Genomic DNA, 13,504 nt, shown 5'->3' with positions numbered 1-13,504 from the left:
GATAAAAAGCCATTGAAGTTGCTCTGGCTGGAGGAGTGACCCATGTCCCCCTTCCAAAGTCGCTGTGCTCCTCTCTGTCCAGCCCTGCCCTGGGCTCACCTGTGGCCTTGACCATTGCCTCCGCCCACCCCCAGCTCCCTGACCGTCCTCCTCACTCTGAGGGTCTGAGTTGGCCTCATGCCCAGGGAGTTCCTTCATTTTCCTCTCCGTTAGACGTGCCACCCTTCCTCCTTTACCACTCAGGAAGGGCACACGGTATTTGGCGGAAGCCCACAGGGGCCACCCATCAGGGCCCTTGGCTGCCTTTGGGCACGTTGTGCTTGTGGCTTTTCTCCCCGGTGACAGGCTGGATGTCTCAGACTCTGCGCCCCTTCAGTCAGCCCTCTTCCCTCTCCTCTCCATGCTGTTCTTCATTCACGCCAAGTCTTCTTGCGTCCCGTTTGCCTCGACTGTCCTTTTCCTCACACTCCTCGTCACAGCCTGATGCTGGGAGCAGAAGCTGGCACGTCCCTCGCGGGAGCAGCAGAGCTTTCTCCGTGCAGCCTCCTGCAGCACCACGCTCTCAAGCGTTGCGTCCCGGCCTCCGCTCTCCCAGGGGCACATGGTCTTGTCCCTTACGGAGTTACAGTGGCTGAACCTGACCTGATATGTTCACACCTAATGGCTACTTTGACTTCAAACCCTTTTACAGAACCATTTTCTGTGTCCTTCGTTTTAATTTTCTGCTCTTGCCTCTAGATTGCCAACCCAGTGACCATCCCTTTGCTTCAGGTCCACTTTAGCTTTGTTGAAGGACATTTGTATGCCCTCATTCGCCCAGTAGAAATGCAGTGCACCCTCTACAGCCTGTTTTTATATGTTGGGAATACTATTTGCACTGAGGGAAATTCACAGATTTTAATGTCTATATAATGAGTCCCTTGTTCCTTGAAGTTAATTTGTAGGAAACATTTGACTGTTAGCATGAAATGGCCAGACGCCTGCCAGCTGAATATGGTTTTACATGTCTAAAGCAGTTCCCTTTTCAGTGATGATCTGGTTGGATTTTTACCTTGAACAGAGTTAGGAGAATGAGTTTGTGCTGTAGATGCTAAGCGGCCTCGAGGTGATTGATGTGAGCTTCTGTGTGGTTGCAGGCCCCCCTCTACCTGGGCAGGCTGGTGCCCCTGGCTTCCCTGGTGAAAGAGGAGAAAAAGGTGACCGAGGATTTCCGGGTGCATCTCTGCCAGGACCAAGTGGAAGAGACGGGCTCCCGGGTCCTCCTGGTTCCCCCGGGCCCCCTGGGCAGCCTGGCTACACAAGTGAGTTCCCTCAGAGATGGTTTAATGTGGTGTCCAAGCAGATGCCAGGGTGCCGGGCAGACCCAGGCTGGGGGCTGTGACAGTCTCCCACAGCCAGAGTGTGATAGAAAGGCGTGGATTCTTCTAATCATTCATATTCCTCTAAGGGAATCTTCACAGAATTAACCATGCTACAAAAAGCAATAGTTAAAATGAAAAAATAAAGCTGGTTTAAAGGAATAAAGAACACGTTAACCAGCTCTGCGACTCCTGGCATCTAACGTTAAAAAGCAAACTTGTTGAGTTATATATTTTTATTGAAAACAGAATGCATTCTTCTTCATCTAGAGATACAAGTGAATACTAGGACATACACACACACACACGCAAACACACCAAAAGCAAGGAAGACAGGATGACACGGGTAAAGATTACATTAGTAAAGTCCAGAAAAGCCAGATTTTATTCCAGAAAAGCTGAACGTGTAACATGGAACTCAATGAAGGTGGCCCTGTGGTCCCAACACAATACCAGAGCAAACTCGAAGATCTCCGAGGATTTAAGCCAACCTGTGCAATGGGAGTGTGTTCAGACACCCAGAGCCAGCCTTTGGAACCTGTTCAAAACCAACATGTGCTCTGTGGGGCCCCTGAAACACGAATCCTCTGTGGGGTTGATTGAGAAAGGACTCACAGGCTTCAAGTCCCAGCAAGATTTATTTGCTAGAATTCAAGCACATCTTTATGAAAGGGAGTTCTCATGGATGAGGCCACTGTAGGGGGTTGGGCCAGGGCTAGATAGAGCCATGGATTCCAGCCTGGCAGCTTCGACGGGGAATGTGATCTGCACGAATTTGGGTAGAAGAAAGAACAGATCACACGTGACTTGGGGGAACTTTTCTCCTCTGCTCTTGTGATTGTGTGAAACATGGGAAATGAAGATAAAATATTGCAGTCCTGGAGACACTCAATCCAGAGTCTCCTTTTCTCTGTGTGTCTGAGAGAAGGTTGTGAGCCTGACCAAGGGGCTTTGGGTTCTGGATTCATTCAGCAGGGAAGGGAGTGCCTGGGAGGCAGCAGGCAGGGATCTAGCAGTGGTGACAAGACTCAACAGATCCTGCTGTCCTGGAGCAAGCATTCCATGGGGCAGACAGGGGTTACCCAAGACAAGGGAATTCTCAGGAATCCTAGAGATGATAAGAAGTCCAGGGATAAGCATAAGCAGGAGAGTCAACAGAGAGTTCTGGGCGGGGGTAGGGTGGGGCAGGGGATTGTGGTTTTAAGCAGAGAGATTTACAAAGACATGCAGGGGGTGAGGGAGCCAATGGTGAGGAAATCTGGGAAAAGGACATTCTTTTGGATATTTGTAATTTTGCAAGCGACGAAATATAAACACATATCATGTAAAAATGTGAACTTCACACCCTTGTTAATTGAATGAGATGTGTTGGCTGAACACATTGTAATATTTACTATTCCACATTTTCTAGGTGGCCTTTTTGGTCCATCTAAATTAAGTAATTCCCAATCACAGAGTATTAAGTAATAATTTAGCAATGAGATTTGTATTAAGATTTATAGCGTATGTTAAAGAGGCTACATTTTAAAGCCATTGCTACCTCGGGACCACCATGCAATGCAGCCATTTCTGCATCTAAGTTCCGCCACTGTGTTCTTGTCTCAAGTGGGTATAGCCAGCTTTAAACCATCTGTGGCTGCAGGTACCACTGCATAAAATGAATTTAAATGGACTTTGGTGAGGATGTACCTTTGTGGTTTTTTTTTTTTTTTTTTTTTTTTGGTCAGGGATGTGAAGGGATTCTGGTTGAGCTGAAGCAGGCAGGAGTTATGTTTGGGAAAAGGAATGTAACAGTTACATGTCTTTCAATATTCAGGAGCATACATTTCTAGAGTCAAGGGATTAGTACACCCTAGGCTGGCAGGGCTGAGAGATGTGGGTTCTTTCAGTAAAGTAATTTAGGGGCTGCTCTTGGAAACATAAACATGGACTCCACTTTGTCTAAGACAGATGGTGCCGGTTGCACCAAGGTCGAAGGACCAACGAGGAGCCAGGCAGGACCAGAGTCACCAGGAGCAGGTCCCTAACAGTGGCTGTCGGGGACCAGTGGTGACCCCACTCGGGCTTTCTTACCTCCTGTGCTTTGTGAGGAGAAACTCAGGGAAAGACACATAAGCACGTAAGCAACAAGCAAAGCAAAAGCACTTTCCCCTTGGTTCCTACGCAGCTGAAGCTACCTTGTTCTGCTGAGCTCTAAACCAAGTCATCAAACAAGGTTGGGGCTCCTTTTAGGCAGTCCGGTTCTAGCTGGGGTGGGCACGCTGGAAAGTTGGCCTTGGTTAATGCATCCAAGCCCGAGGGAGGGCCCCACAGCCCCACTCCACATGCTGGGGCCCTTCTATAGTCGGAGACTTGGGGTGTCCAGGTGACAGCTGGACAGAGACTGACCTGACCATGACTTTGTCATTAGGAGGAGACTCTTTAAGGGGGAGGGCAGGGCCTTCAGCGCTGGTGCATGAATGTTAGGATTATGCCTGGGCAGAGATGCTGGATACCAAGTTGTTCATGGTGTCTTTTTTATTCAAAGATCTTGGGGAAGGAAATATAAACTCCATCCCAATGTGTATCCAAATCGTAAAACAATGAACAATACTGATATTTTTTACTAGAACCTAGGACAGATGGTGTGTGCATTACTGCAGTTTATTTTTATGCTTCTTTACATAAATGATGCTCAGAATTGAATGTGAACAATTTGAGGCATTTCCTCACGGGCAGTCTGCCTCTCTAAGATAATGATTAGTTTTGCTGTAAATTGGGTTATAGGGGGAAAAAAGGAATAAAATTGTTCTAGTCTCAGGTTTGACTTAACAGAGGCATGACCCTGGACAAATCACTTAACTTTCTTGAGCCTCAGTTTCTTCATCTGTAAAATAAGAGCGATGGTCGGCTCTTTGCAAGATGAAATGAAACAGTATACAGGTAGCTGACGCACCTACAGATACTTCAGAACTTGTGAAATAGCAGTGTTGGCAATGATGGCGTGGGATGGTGAGTGGGCGGTATGTGGTGTGTGCTGATTAGGTTTTGCACGTGGTTGATAGCTTAAGATTATTTTGAGACAAACTAAAGCTGAATTTCTAACACTTATCAGCCTAAAATATTTGGGTTTTATATTTGAGTTTTACAGGTTGAGTTAGGAGAGGGTAAAAACACCTGGCTATGATCCTCTATAACTCTGAAAACTCAATTTCAGATGGAATTGTGGAATGTCAGCCCGGACCTCCAGGTGACCAGGGTCCTCCTGGAATTCCAGGGCAGCCAGGATTGATAGGCGAAATTGGAGAGAAAGGTAAGATACTTTGATTTGTTTTAAAATGGTGGTTGCGTCTGTGCATGTGATTTTTTTTTCCCACATATTTACTGGCTTTGGAGGCAAGTGAGGGTGGACGGAAGTAGGGCGTAGGTTCCTTTTATTTGGAACCCCCTTCAAAATCTATTCCTAGAATCAGCATCTTCTGGAAATTAGTTGATGATCTGGGAGGGAAAAGTGGAGACAGCCCTGAAGGTCAGAGTTTTGCCCTTTCTCCTTTCTAAGGACCATGGAGTCAGTCTTGCTACAGTGGGCATGGTCAGCAGATAAAACTCAGACTGATTTGTTCCGCAATCTTTCCATTCAGTGTTTGAGAAGAGACTTCTGTTATCAAAGAATGCTCTTCCTCCTTCAGGCCAAGTCAAAAATCTGCACATGGAATGCTTACCTATTCTTCCAGTGGTGTTTGTGTTGTCAGTGTGAGCAAATCTGCCATTGATGCATTAACCAGCTTCACTCTGGCCTCTCAGTTCCATCTTTAATCTTTCCAAGTGTTTGCCTTACCACCTGCACAGGACACTTATTTAATCTCTTCAGCCATCCTGGACACAGAGGTGGATTATCACTGCATCAACAGTCCTGTCTTAGAAGGGAATAAGCAATGGATATTCTGGTATTTATATGCCTGTTAGTAACCTGAGAGTAGGACAAATAGGCTGTCCCCCAAATCAGCCCCACTGTGTACCATTTCTGCCTGTGGATTGTAAACACGTTTTAGTCTTCAAACATGTAAAACAGAAATGATGTGTGGAGAAGTGTCAGCCAGTGTCTTAGAATTCTGACAGCCACGTACGCTGCAGGACCTGAAATGGAAGTGATCTTGGGCGTCCTCACAGGGGTGCCACTGATCTAAGTCAGTGTGCAGTTTGGGTTTTAATGAGCGTCTCCACTCTAGTTACCAGGCACTCAGTACTTTGTGAGATGGGCTGTTCCATTTTATGACAGATCCAACGTCCAGAGGTTCTTCACACTTCAATCTTAGCTGTCCATTCCCCAGATCCTAGGAGAAGCATCTTTCTTCTCGAGTCTTCGCATTCCTCTTTCGACTCCATTGTCTGCTGGGAATGCATCTCGTCTCCCCACTTACCTGAAACCTTGCGAACAGACACACCCACGAATGCCTTGGTGCCCAGAACTTAGCTGAGTTCTCAGCTGTGTTGCCCTATGCCCCTTCCACTGATGGGCTCCTGGTCTGCCTCCTAAAAGAGCTCGAAATGAAACTGTGTGCCTGCTCCCACACTTCAGGGGCATGGCCTACCTGCACTGGCCCTGTTTTACTTCTGACTGAGGGGCGTCCCAGGGCGGAGGGGACAATAGCAGTGCCCACGTGGGGCTGCCAGCCAGGGCAGGGATGGGAAGAACATGGCCACACCGCCTCAAGGTCCCTGGCATGGACTTCTCTACGAGCACTTTTTGCTCTGTATTATGCCTGATTTGTGCCTAGAAACCAGACATTTTAATATTTAAGACACAGGACTATCTAAGACACTGTAAGATCTCTGAGCTTGGTTTGAAAATCAAGACTTAAGATGTTAGAATTTCCAGAGACGAGCATCTCCTCCCCTCTTTCAGGGCTGCAGTCTCTCTCCTCTTCTGTCCTGGATCACATATGTGTTCTTGCTCTTGTGGCTTCTTATTCCCAAGTCCACCAACCAGTGAAGTCCATGAACTGGACTAAGCACTCAACCAAAGAGAACGGGGACTAAGGCCTCCATCAAAGAGAAAGGGCATAGGTAGTTTTCACATTTCAGACAAAATTACAAAAGTCAAGGCTTTTCAGGCCGATAGGCACAGTTGAATTTCTGGATCACTTTTTGCTGAGGCAGCCCCTGTCTTCTCCCTGGGAAAAGAACTTGGGTCTTTAAGCAGTGCTTCTGTGGTTACACGTGACGCCTGCTGGGGGCAGTGGGCCCGTTCACCGACAGAGAGAGACGCGCATGTGAGTGCAGTTTCCACCCATTAGCAGAGAGCCATCTGGAGGAGCTGTTCGGTCACTGGGCAAACCTAAGTTTGAATGTAATGTGCTAGTGACAGCCCTGCCTTTTTCTGTTCTTCAGTGCACTGCAGAGACTTCTGGTCACATGTTACATGTAAGCGCCTTTGTGTGTTCTTTTCTAGGTCAAAAAGGAGAGAGTTGCCTCATCTGTGATACAACCGGATATCGGGGGCCTCCCGGGCCACAGGGACCCCCAGGAGAAATAGGTAAGACCTACATGTGAAAAGGACCAGCTCAGCGTTTGCTTTGGTGTGTTGGCGTCTTTCCTGTGGAAGGGATTTCCCTCCATGAAAGGCCCGATCTTCTGCAGCCAGTCCTAGAGCATCATCAGAAGAACGCTGGGCCCCACTTCCAGGGTTTGTTCCCATTGCTGGGAGTGATCAAGATGGCCTCATAAAGATTTCCTAATAAAAGGCAGCAGCATGATCGTTCCCTCCGTGCCACACGTTCTGTTCTCTCACAAGCAGCGAACGGAATTTACGTTTTCCTTTAAGTGGTGCCCGGGTGTGTGGGCAGGAGAGCAGGGGAGGGTGCCGGAAGCATTGCTGCTTCTGGGTGTCCATGTGCGCTGGGCCACATGTTCCCTTTCTAAGTCCATCTTGGGCATTTTAGTTATTACTCTCTTTGGATTATCCAAGCAATCGTCCACTTCCTACACAGATTTTTATGCTGAGTCTTAAGAAAAGGCTTTAAGAAGTGTCTCATGAATGCTGTGTTGCTGTCTTTTCCCCTGTATCTAATGAAAGGTTTCCCAGGACAGCCAGGGGCCAAGGGCGACAGAGGTTTGCCTGGCAGAGACGGTGTTGCAGGAGTGCCTGTAAGTAAACCTGTCTGAGTTCATGTACATATCAGAAGTTGCCACCAAGCACATCAACAGAGTTGTGTCATTTTGCATTTGCAAGCGTAGCTTCTGCCTTGTGTGGGAGCTGGTAAGTGTTGCTGTGTCGAGCGCTCTGGAGGGTCTCCATGTGGCCTTTGTCTCAGGAGGATGAGTAAGACCGTCACCTACAGAGCCCAAACCGCAGCCGCCTTTCTTCTCACCTGGTCAATATTTCTTTGGCTGCTGCCGACCTGTGTTCAGCTGTGGCTGAATGGGAGTGTGTCCTTCCCGCAGGGTCTCTGGGATTTCTTGAAACAAATGGTGCCACAGGAGCCACCCCTGCGCAGCCACAGTGCAGAGCCGAAGTGCTGTCTTTCTGTGTTACCGGTGCTGGTAACATCACATCAGATCATCTGAAAGCTTGTTAGTCAATAGGTTCAGCATCAATAGTTTCTGTGGAAAGATCAAGGAAAGCAGATCTGTTTCCCTCTGAGGATTTGAAATATGTTTTTATTCTTCTTACAGTTGAAAATTTCTGTTACAACATCTATTGTGTAGTTGCTTTTTCAAATGCATAAATGAAATATCTGGATCACATTAACACGAGACCTTTCAATGGGACAAAATACCAGCTTCTTCGCTTTTCTAGTTTGTTTTAAAAGAATCCATCAAATAGAAGAGCATAATAATAATCTTGAATTTTGAAGGGCATTATTTTCTTGCATATAATCGCTTCTGTTTCTGAAGCTTTTAAATCTCAAGGCTTTGTTCCTCTCATACTTTCTTTGTTCTTCTGAGCTTTGCAAGCATGGACTGGTTTCCCCAATTCCTTTCATTCCTTTTTTTCTTTTTGTAAGATATTGAAAGTCAGATTTCAGAATTACTCATTTCTGATGTAGCTCTTCAAACTTTTTAATTTTTAAAGATATTGCTGGAAGCTTCTACAAAAGAAAACCAGGGCAAAAGCAAGTTGAAATAGCAATGACCCAGCTGGAATTCAGCAATCGTTTTCTGCTTTTGAAGTTAGATCTTGGGCTTTTGCTCTGCAGAACTTCCCCGGTGCCTGGGGAGCTGAGTTAGAAGTTGCAGTTGTTTAAAATATATCTAAATAAATTAGAAGTTCAAATAACTGGGTAGCCCTGACTGTAGTGGGGATCAAAGACCGAAGAACTCTGAAGGAAGCAGAAAGGACGTTTTTAACCTCTATCCACCGCCTCATCTCCTGGGTTTTCCTGGTGGACTTCCTGCCTCAACTCTGGCTGAAACGCAGTCCAGACAAACCTAATAAAGATGGAAAAAGAGGAAAGAGGTGAGAAAGAAGGAATATTGAGGAGAGATCATAATATAGAAGAAAAGAAAGAAAACATACAACCCAAATTCTACTCCTTATGCCTTCATCAGGAGCTCCTTTCTTTCCGTAGATGGAAAAAGTCTCTAAAAATAGATTTATGGGTAAATAATTCAATTGAGAAGTTAGTAATTTTAGTTTTATTGGAAGATGTATTTGAAGCTCCGTGATTTAACTGGCTCAGAAATGTGGTTCTCTTATTTTGAATTTGGCTAGAGGCTAAAAGAGATATCCACAAACCAGCACACACGAGAGTAGATTAAAATTTAAAAGCGGTGAAATGCTCTGAGCTTTCATTTGACTTAGATAGCATTTCTGTGACATTTCCTTTTGAAAGGCAAGTGTTTGATTTTTGGGAAAGAATAATGGATCATGAAAGGCCGACTCCCTGAGCGGGTTGATGATGCCCAGGTTGATCTGAGCAGGTTTCAAGGTTCCTGGTCCCTGAGAGGATGAATTGAAACTAACACTCCCTGACTTTTCCCACAGTGGCACCACTTTTTAGAGGCAGACAGCATAGGTGTCAGATTTTCTCCAATTAACACCGCCAATGCTAAATTTTCCAGGCAGTATTTGATTCCTCAGCATTTATTTTCAAGGAGATGGATCAAAAGACCTTTGAACTACTTAGAATCAAGAAGTTCTGTGGCAAAGAAACCACATGAGATGTCCTAGGGTCACCAGTGTCACTGTTTTAAAAACCCAGATTTCTCCCATAAATAGAATGATGGCAGGCAAGGTCATCATTGTTAAAATAAAAAATTATATTTTCTCCCCCTAAGATCACAGTATTGGGGAGCTTTATATTTTTAGGCTGTGAATAATCACTATAAAATAATGTTATGATGTTTCCAGGTTGAGAAAAATGTATATTGGTTATAATTTCTTGCATTGGTATTTTTTAATTGATGAATATTGCCAGGTCAGTGTATACGTCCTCCAGTATCTCTTTTGTTCTGGATGCCAAGGATACAAAGACAGGAAACCTTGGTCCTACCTCCAGAGCCCTGAAATACTAGTGGAGAGACAGCTCTGCAAATAGACTATCCTAATGAAGCAAAGTGATTTACAGAATGAGGACCATACAATAGACCAGAAGGCAGCCCTCGCCCACAAGAAAGGCTGCATAGAGGAGGCTAATTTTAGCTGGGATTGAAGGATGCATTGAAGCTAATATTAACTCAGAGAAACAGTTTAGAAATCCCACAACACCTTTCAAGTAAATAACAAATTTTCCATGACTCTCTGCTACAATTTCTGGCAGGTGGCTCATAGAAATAATTTGTTGCCTTTCCTGGGACCCAGAGCAAATAGACTGGGTATGTTCTACCTTTCCTGAGTAGGTCCAAGTAAAGTGTCCCAGGTCATAAGGGGCATTAGAGCACGGGGCCGGCTCAGACCACCAGTAGCCGTCCATGAGAAGCTTCTGCCATGACAGGAGCGTGCTGTGTCAGCACCATCTGATCTGGCAGCTGCTGGCCAGTGGTGGCTGTTGAGTCTTTGAAATGCAGTCACTGCTGGGTACGGTGGCTCACGCCTGTAATCCCAGCACTTGGGGAGGCCGAGGCGGGCGGATCACCTGAGGTCGGGAGTTCGAGACCAGCCTGACCAACGTGGAGAAATCCCGTCTCTACTAAAAATACAAAATTAGCCGGGTGTGGTGACGCATGCCTGTAATCCCAGCTACTCGGAAGGCTGAAGCAGGAGAATCTTGAACCTGAGAGGCGGAAGTTGCAGTGAGCCGAGATGGCGCCATTGCACTCCAGCCTGGGCCACAAGAGCAAAAATCCGTCTCAACGAAGCAAAACAAAACAAACAAAAAACGAAAACAAATGCAGTCACTGTGACGGAGGAACTGCATTTTTTGTGTTATTTAATTTAACTTTCCAAGTCATATTGAACAGCGCAGAGAGTTGCCGCATACTCTCTCTGTACGTTTGGAAGCCTGCTTGACAGGATTGACCCAGGAGTCAGTGCATTGTGGTTGGCATGGAAGATGGAAACAGGAGGAAGAGCAGCTTCTCCCATTCCTTAGCCTGCAATTTTTTAGCTCTTAGGAAGCAATTCAGGCAGGAACGCAAGTCAGCCCCATTTAGGTTAGTCCCATATTTGCAGTTTGTTTGACTTTGAGCAGGACACGGAAGTCCTTCAAGCCTCACCTCTCCCACTGTGTAATGGGCAGATTTTACTAACCATACCTAACTCTCCTTAGCACTCTAGGGGCACAGGCATAAGATACAAGTTTTGCAGCTGGAAATGCATAAATGTGGATCCCAGTTCCAGCACTTTCTGGCTGGTTAGTCTTGGATCTATCACCTCACTTCTTTGAGTATCAGCTTCTTCCTCTGCTATGTCCTGGTTTCCATGCTTTCCTTGCAGAGCTGCAATAAGGGTCAGAGATGCCATAGAAAGGGTCGTAATGCCTAGCAGGCTGGTAATCAATGCTCGCCATGTGTTCAATCTAAAGATTGGGCAAATGTTGGTCTGTCCTTGGTCAACCAACTCCCTCCTTTGAGAAGCACATAGTATATGCACACACAGAAGTGTATGCATGTGAGTGATTCATATATATCTAAGAACCTTTTGAAAGGAAGTTTATGAAAAAAAATTCACATTAAGTGAATTGTGCCAGAGTTAAAATTCTGCCAAGTCAACAGGGAGTTTGAAGATGCCTTTCTCAGGCCTAAGTGAACAAGTAAATGGGACAATTATTTGAAACCTTTTCTGTTTTTTTTTTGTGTGTGTGTGTGTGAAATCCAAGTCTCAGGATGCTGGAGGAGAAACCATTGGTGGGTATGGGTGTTCTTTGCAGATTTAACTTTCCAGGAACTAGCAATGTTCTCATGTGAGTCTCTTGGGAAAGTCAGTTTGACTCTGCTGACTCGACATAACTTATTATAGAGCTGGCCCGGTGCCCACTTTGAGTTTCCTCTCTTACTGGTGCCCTGGAAGTCCTTATCTCTTCTGGAATTCTGGGCATGAGCATAAAAGGAAACCTGTTCAGTATTCACAGGAGTATTCAGCACTGGCCAGGAGGTGCTGACGGGTGGCTCACTGGGCCCAGAAGCTGGAGAAAAGGCTTCTGCGTGCTGGTGGGGCTGAGGCAGCAGGCAGAGCTGAGGACAGCGATTGTACTTTGAGTCTGTCCATGACTGAAGCTGCATAATGAACCACACATCAGTCAGCACCTCCTGATAGGTGCTGCGTGCTCCTGTGAATGTTGAGCAGTTGTTAGGGAAAGAAAGCTCCCTGAGGAGAGCTGGGTGCCCCAAGCCACACTGTAACTCCCTCTGCCCCATCCAGGTCTCTGTTTGAAATACCTAATTAAGATAAGTGTTTTTCTTAAAAACACAAGAAGTGCAGCAGACCAGGGCTTTGTCACAGAGCTCCTGGCTTGCATCTAGAAGGTGAATGATGAGGTGTGAATGCATGACTATTTTCAAGAAGGCGGCTTCTTGATTCTGTGGTTGCCTGTGTTATAGTCACACTGCTGTGCTTCGTGGATGGGTTCTTCTGTGGATCACAAAGCTTTGTTCTTATAGGGGCCTCAAGGTACACCAGGGCTGATAGGCCAGCCAGGAGCCAAGGGGGAGCCTGGTGAGATTTATTTCGACCTGCGGCTCAAAGGTGACAAAGGAGACCCAGGCTTTCCAGGACAGCCCGGCATGCCAGGGAGAGCAGGTTCTCCTGGAAGAGATGGCCATGCGGGTCTTCCTGGCCCCAAGGGCTCGCCGGTATGTTTATCTCCAGACTTTGAATGTGCATTTTACAATGTGGATCTGCAAAGAATCAAGAAATGAGTAATTTGAATCATATCTATGTATTTCTATCTCCTTGATGATGGCACAAATGAACTTGTTTCATGGTTCATGGAACAACTTAAGTCTATAAACCTAGGCATTGCCAGTTACTATTGACAAATAATTAGATGATAACAGATCAGTGTCTTCTGATGCATTTGGGGGAACGGAACCGATGTGTTTGTGTATCTTTTTGCTTTGGATGGGAGGTGAAATCTGAAGTTAATAGTATTCATGTCATTGTTTTCAAAAGATTCCAGGTATCAACGTCTCGTTCTCTAAAGTATCTCCCTAAGTAGATGAGGGAGGGAGAATGCTCATCTAAGGGAGAAGAATGCTGGTTTCACTTATTAACTACAAGGTGGCCCTCCTGGGAGGGTAGATGAAGTAAATAATAGTGTGAACTAGTGAACTCTAGTACTTATTGACCACAGATGTCGGAAGAATGTCATAAGGACAGGGTGTTGGTTTGTCTCTGGTAACAGTGTCTTTTTCCTCTTCTCACATCAGGGTTCTGTAGGATTGAAAGGAGAGCGTGGTCCCCCTGGAGGAGTTGGATTCCCAGGCAGTCGTGGTGACACCGGCCCCCCTGGGCCTCCAGGATATGGTCCTACTGGTCCCATTGGTGACAAAGGACAAGCAGGCTTTCCTGGAGGCCCTGGGTCCCCAGGCCTGCCAGGTGAGGCCTGAGAAACTCCTGGTGCAGCATGAAGTTGTAAACGGAGGCAGGCGCAGGCACCTCGGGTGCACACAGAGTCCCGGGGCTCGCATAGGCTGGGGCTCACACTTGGCTTTGATTCTTCCAGGAGTTCGGGTGGGACCTGGGCAAGCCTTTTGCCTTTTGTGCCTTCCTTTCCTCATGTATGTGA

At 46.2% G+C, this 13,504-nt stretch overlaps 1 protein-coding gene across 2 annotated transcripts in view; it reads left to right on the top strand.

Moving 5' to 3' along the window:
- COL4A1 (collagen type IV alpha 1 chain) overlaps window positions 1-13,504 on the top strand; it is a 154,640-nt gene that overhangs the window by 103,954 nt on the left and 37,182 nt on the right. The window contains exons 21-26 of one of the 2 annotated variants that reach the window (XM_025364402.1): window positions 1,137-1,301; window positions 4,555-4,650; window positions 6,790-6,873; window positions 7,414-7,484; window positions 12,378-12,569; window positions 13,146-13,314. In XM_025364402.1, coding sequence (XP_025220187.1) covers window positions 1,137-1,301; window positions 4,555-4,650; window positions 6,790-6,873; window positions 7,414-7,484; window positions 12,378-12,569; window positions 13,146-13,314 — 777 coding nt within the window. Of the gene's footprint in view, window positions 1-1,136; window positions 1,302-4,554; window positions 4,651-6,789; window positions 6,874-7,413; window positions 7,485-8,045; window positions 8,953-12,377; window positions 12,570-13,145; window positions 13,315-13,504 lie in introns of those variants that run through there. The other variant, XM_025364403.1, reaches the window with a different exon arrangement.

This window comes from Theropithecus gelada, chromosome 17, assembly GCF_003255815.1.
Source record: "Theropithecus gelada isolate Dixy chromosome 17, Tgel_1.0, whole genome shotgun sequence".
NCBI lineage: Eukaryota > Metazoa > Chordata > Mammalia > Primates > Cercopithecidae > Theropithecus > Theropithecus gelada.
This window is presented reverse-complemented; position numbering and strand designations above follow the sequence as displayed.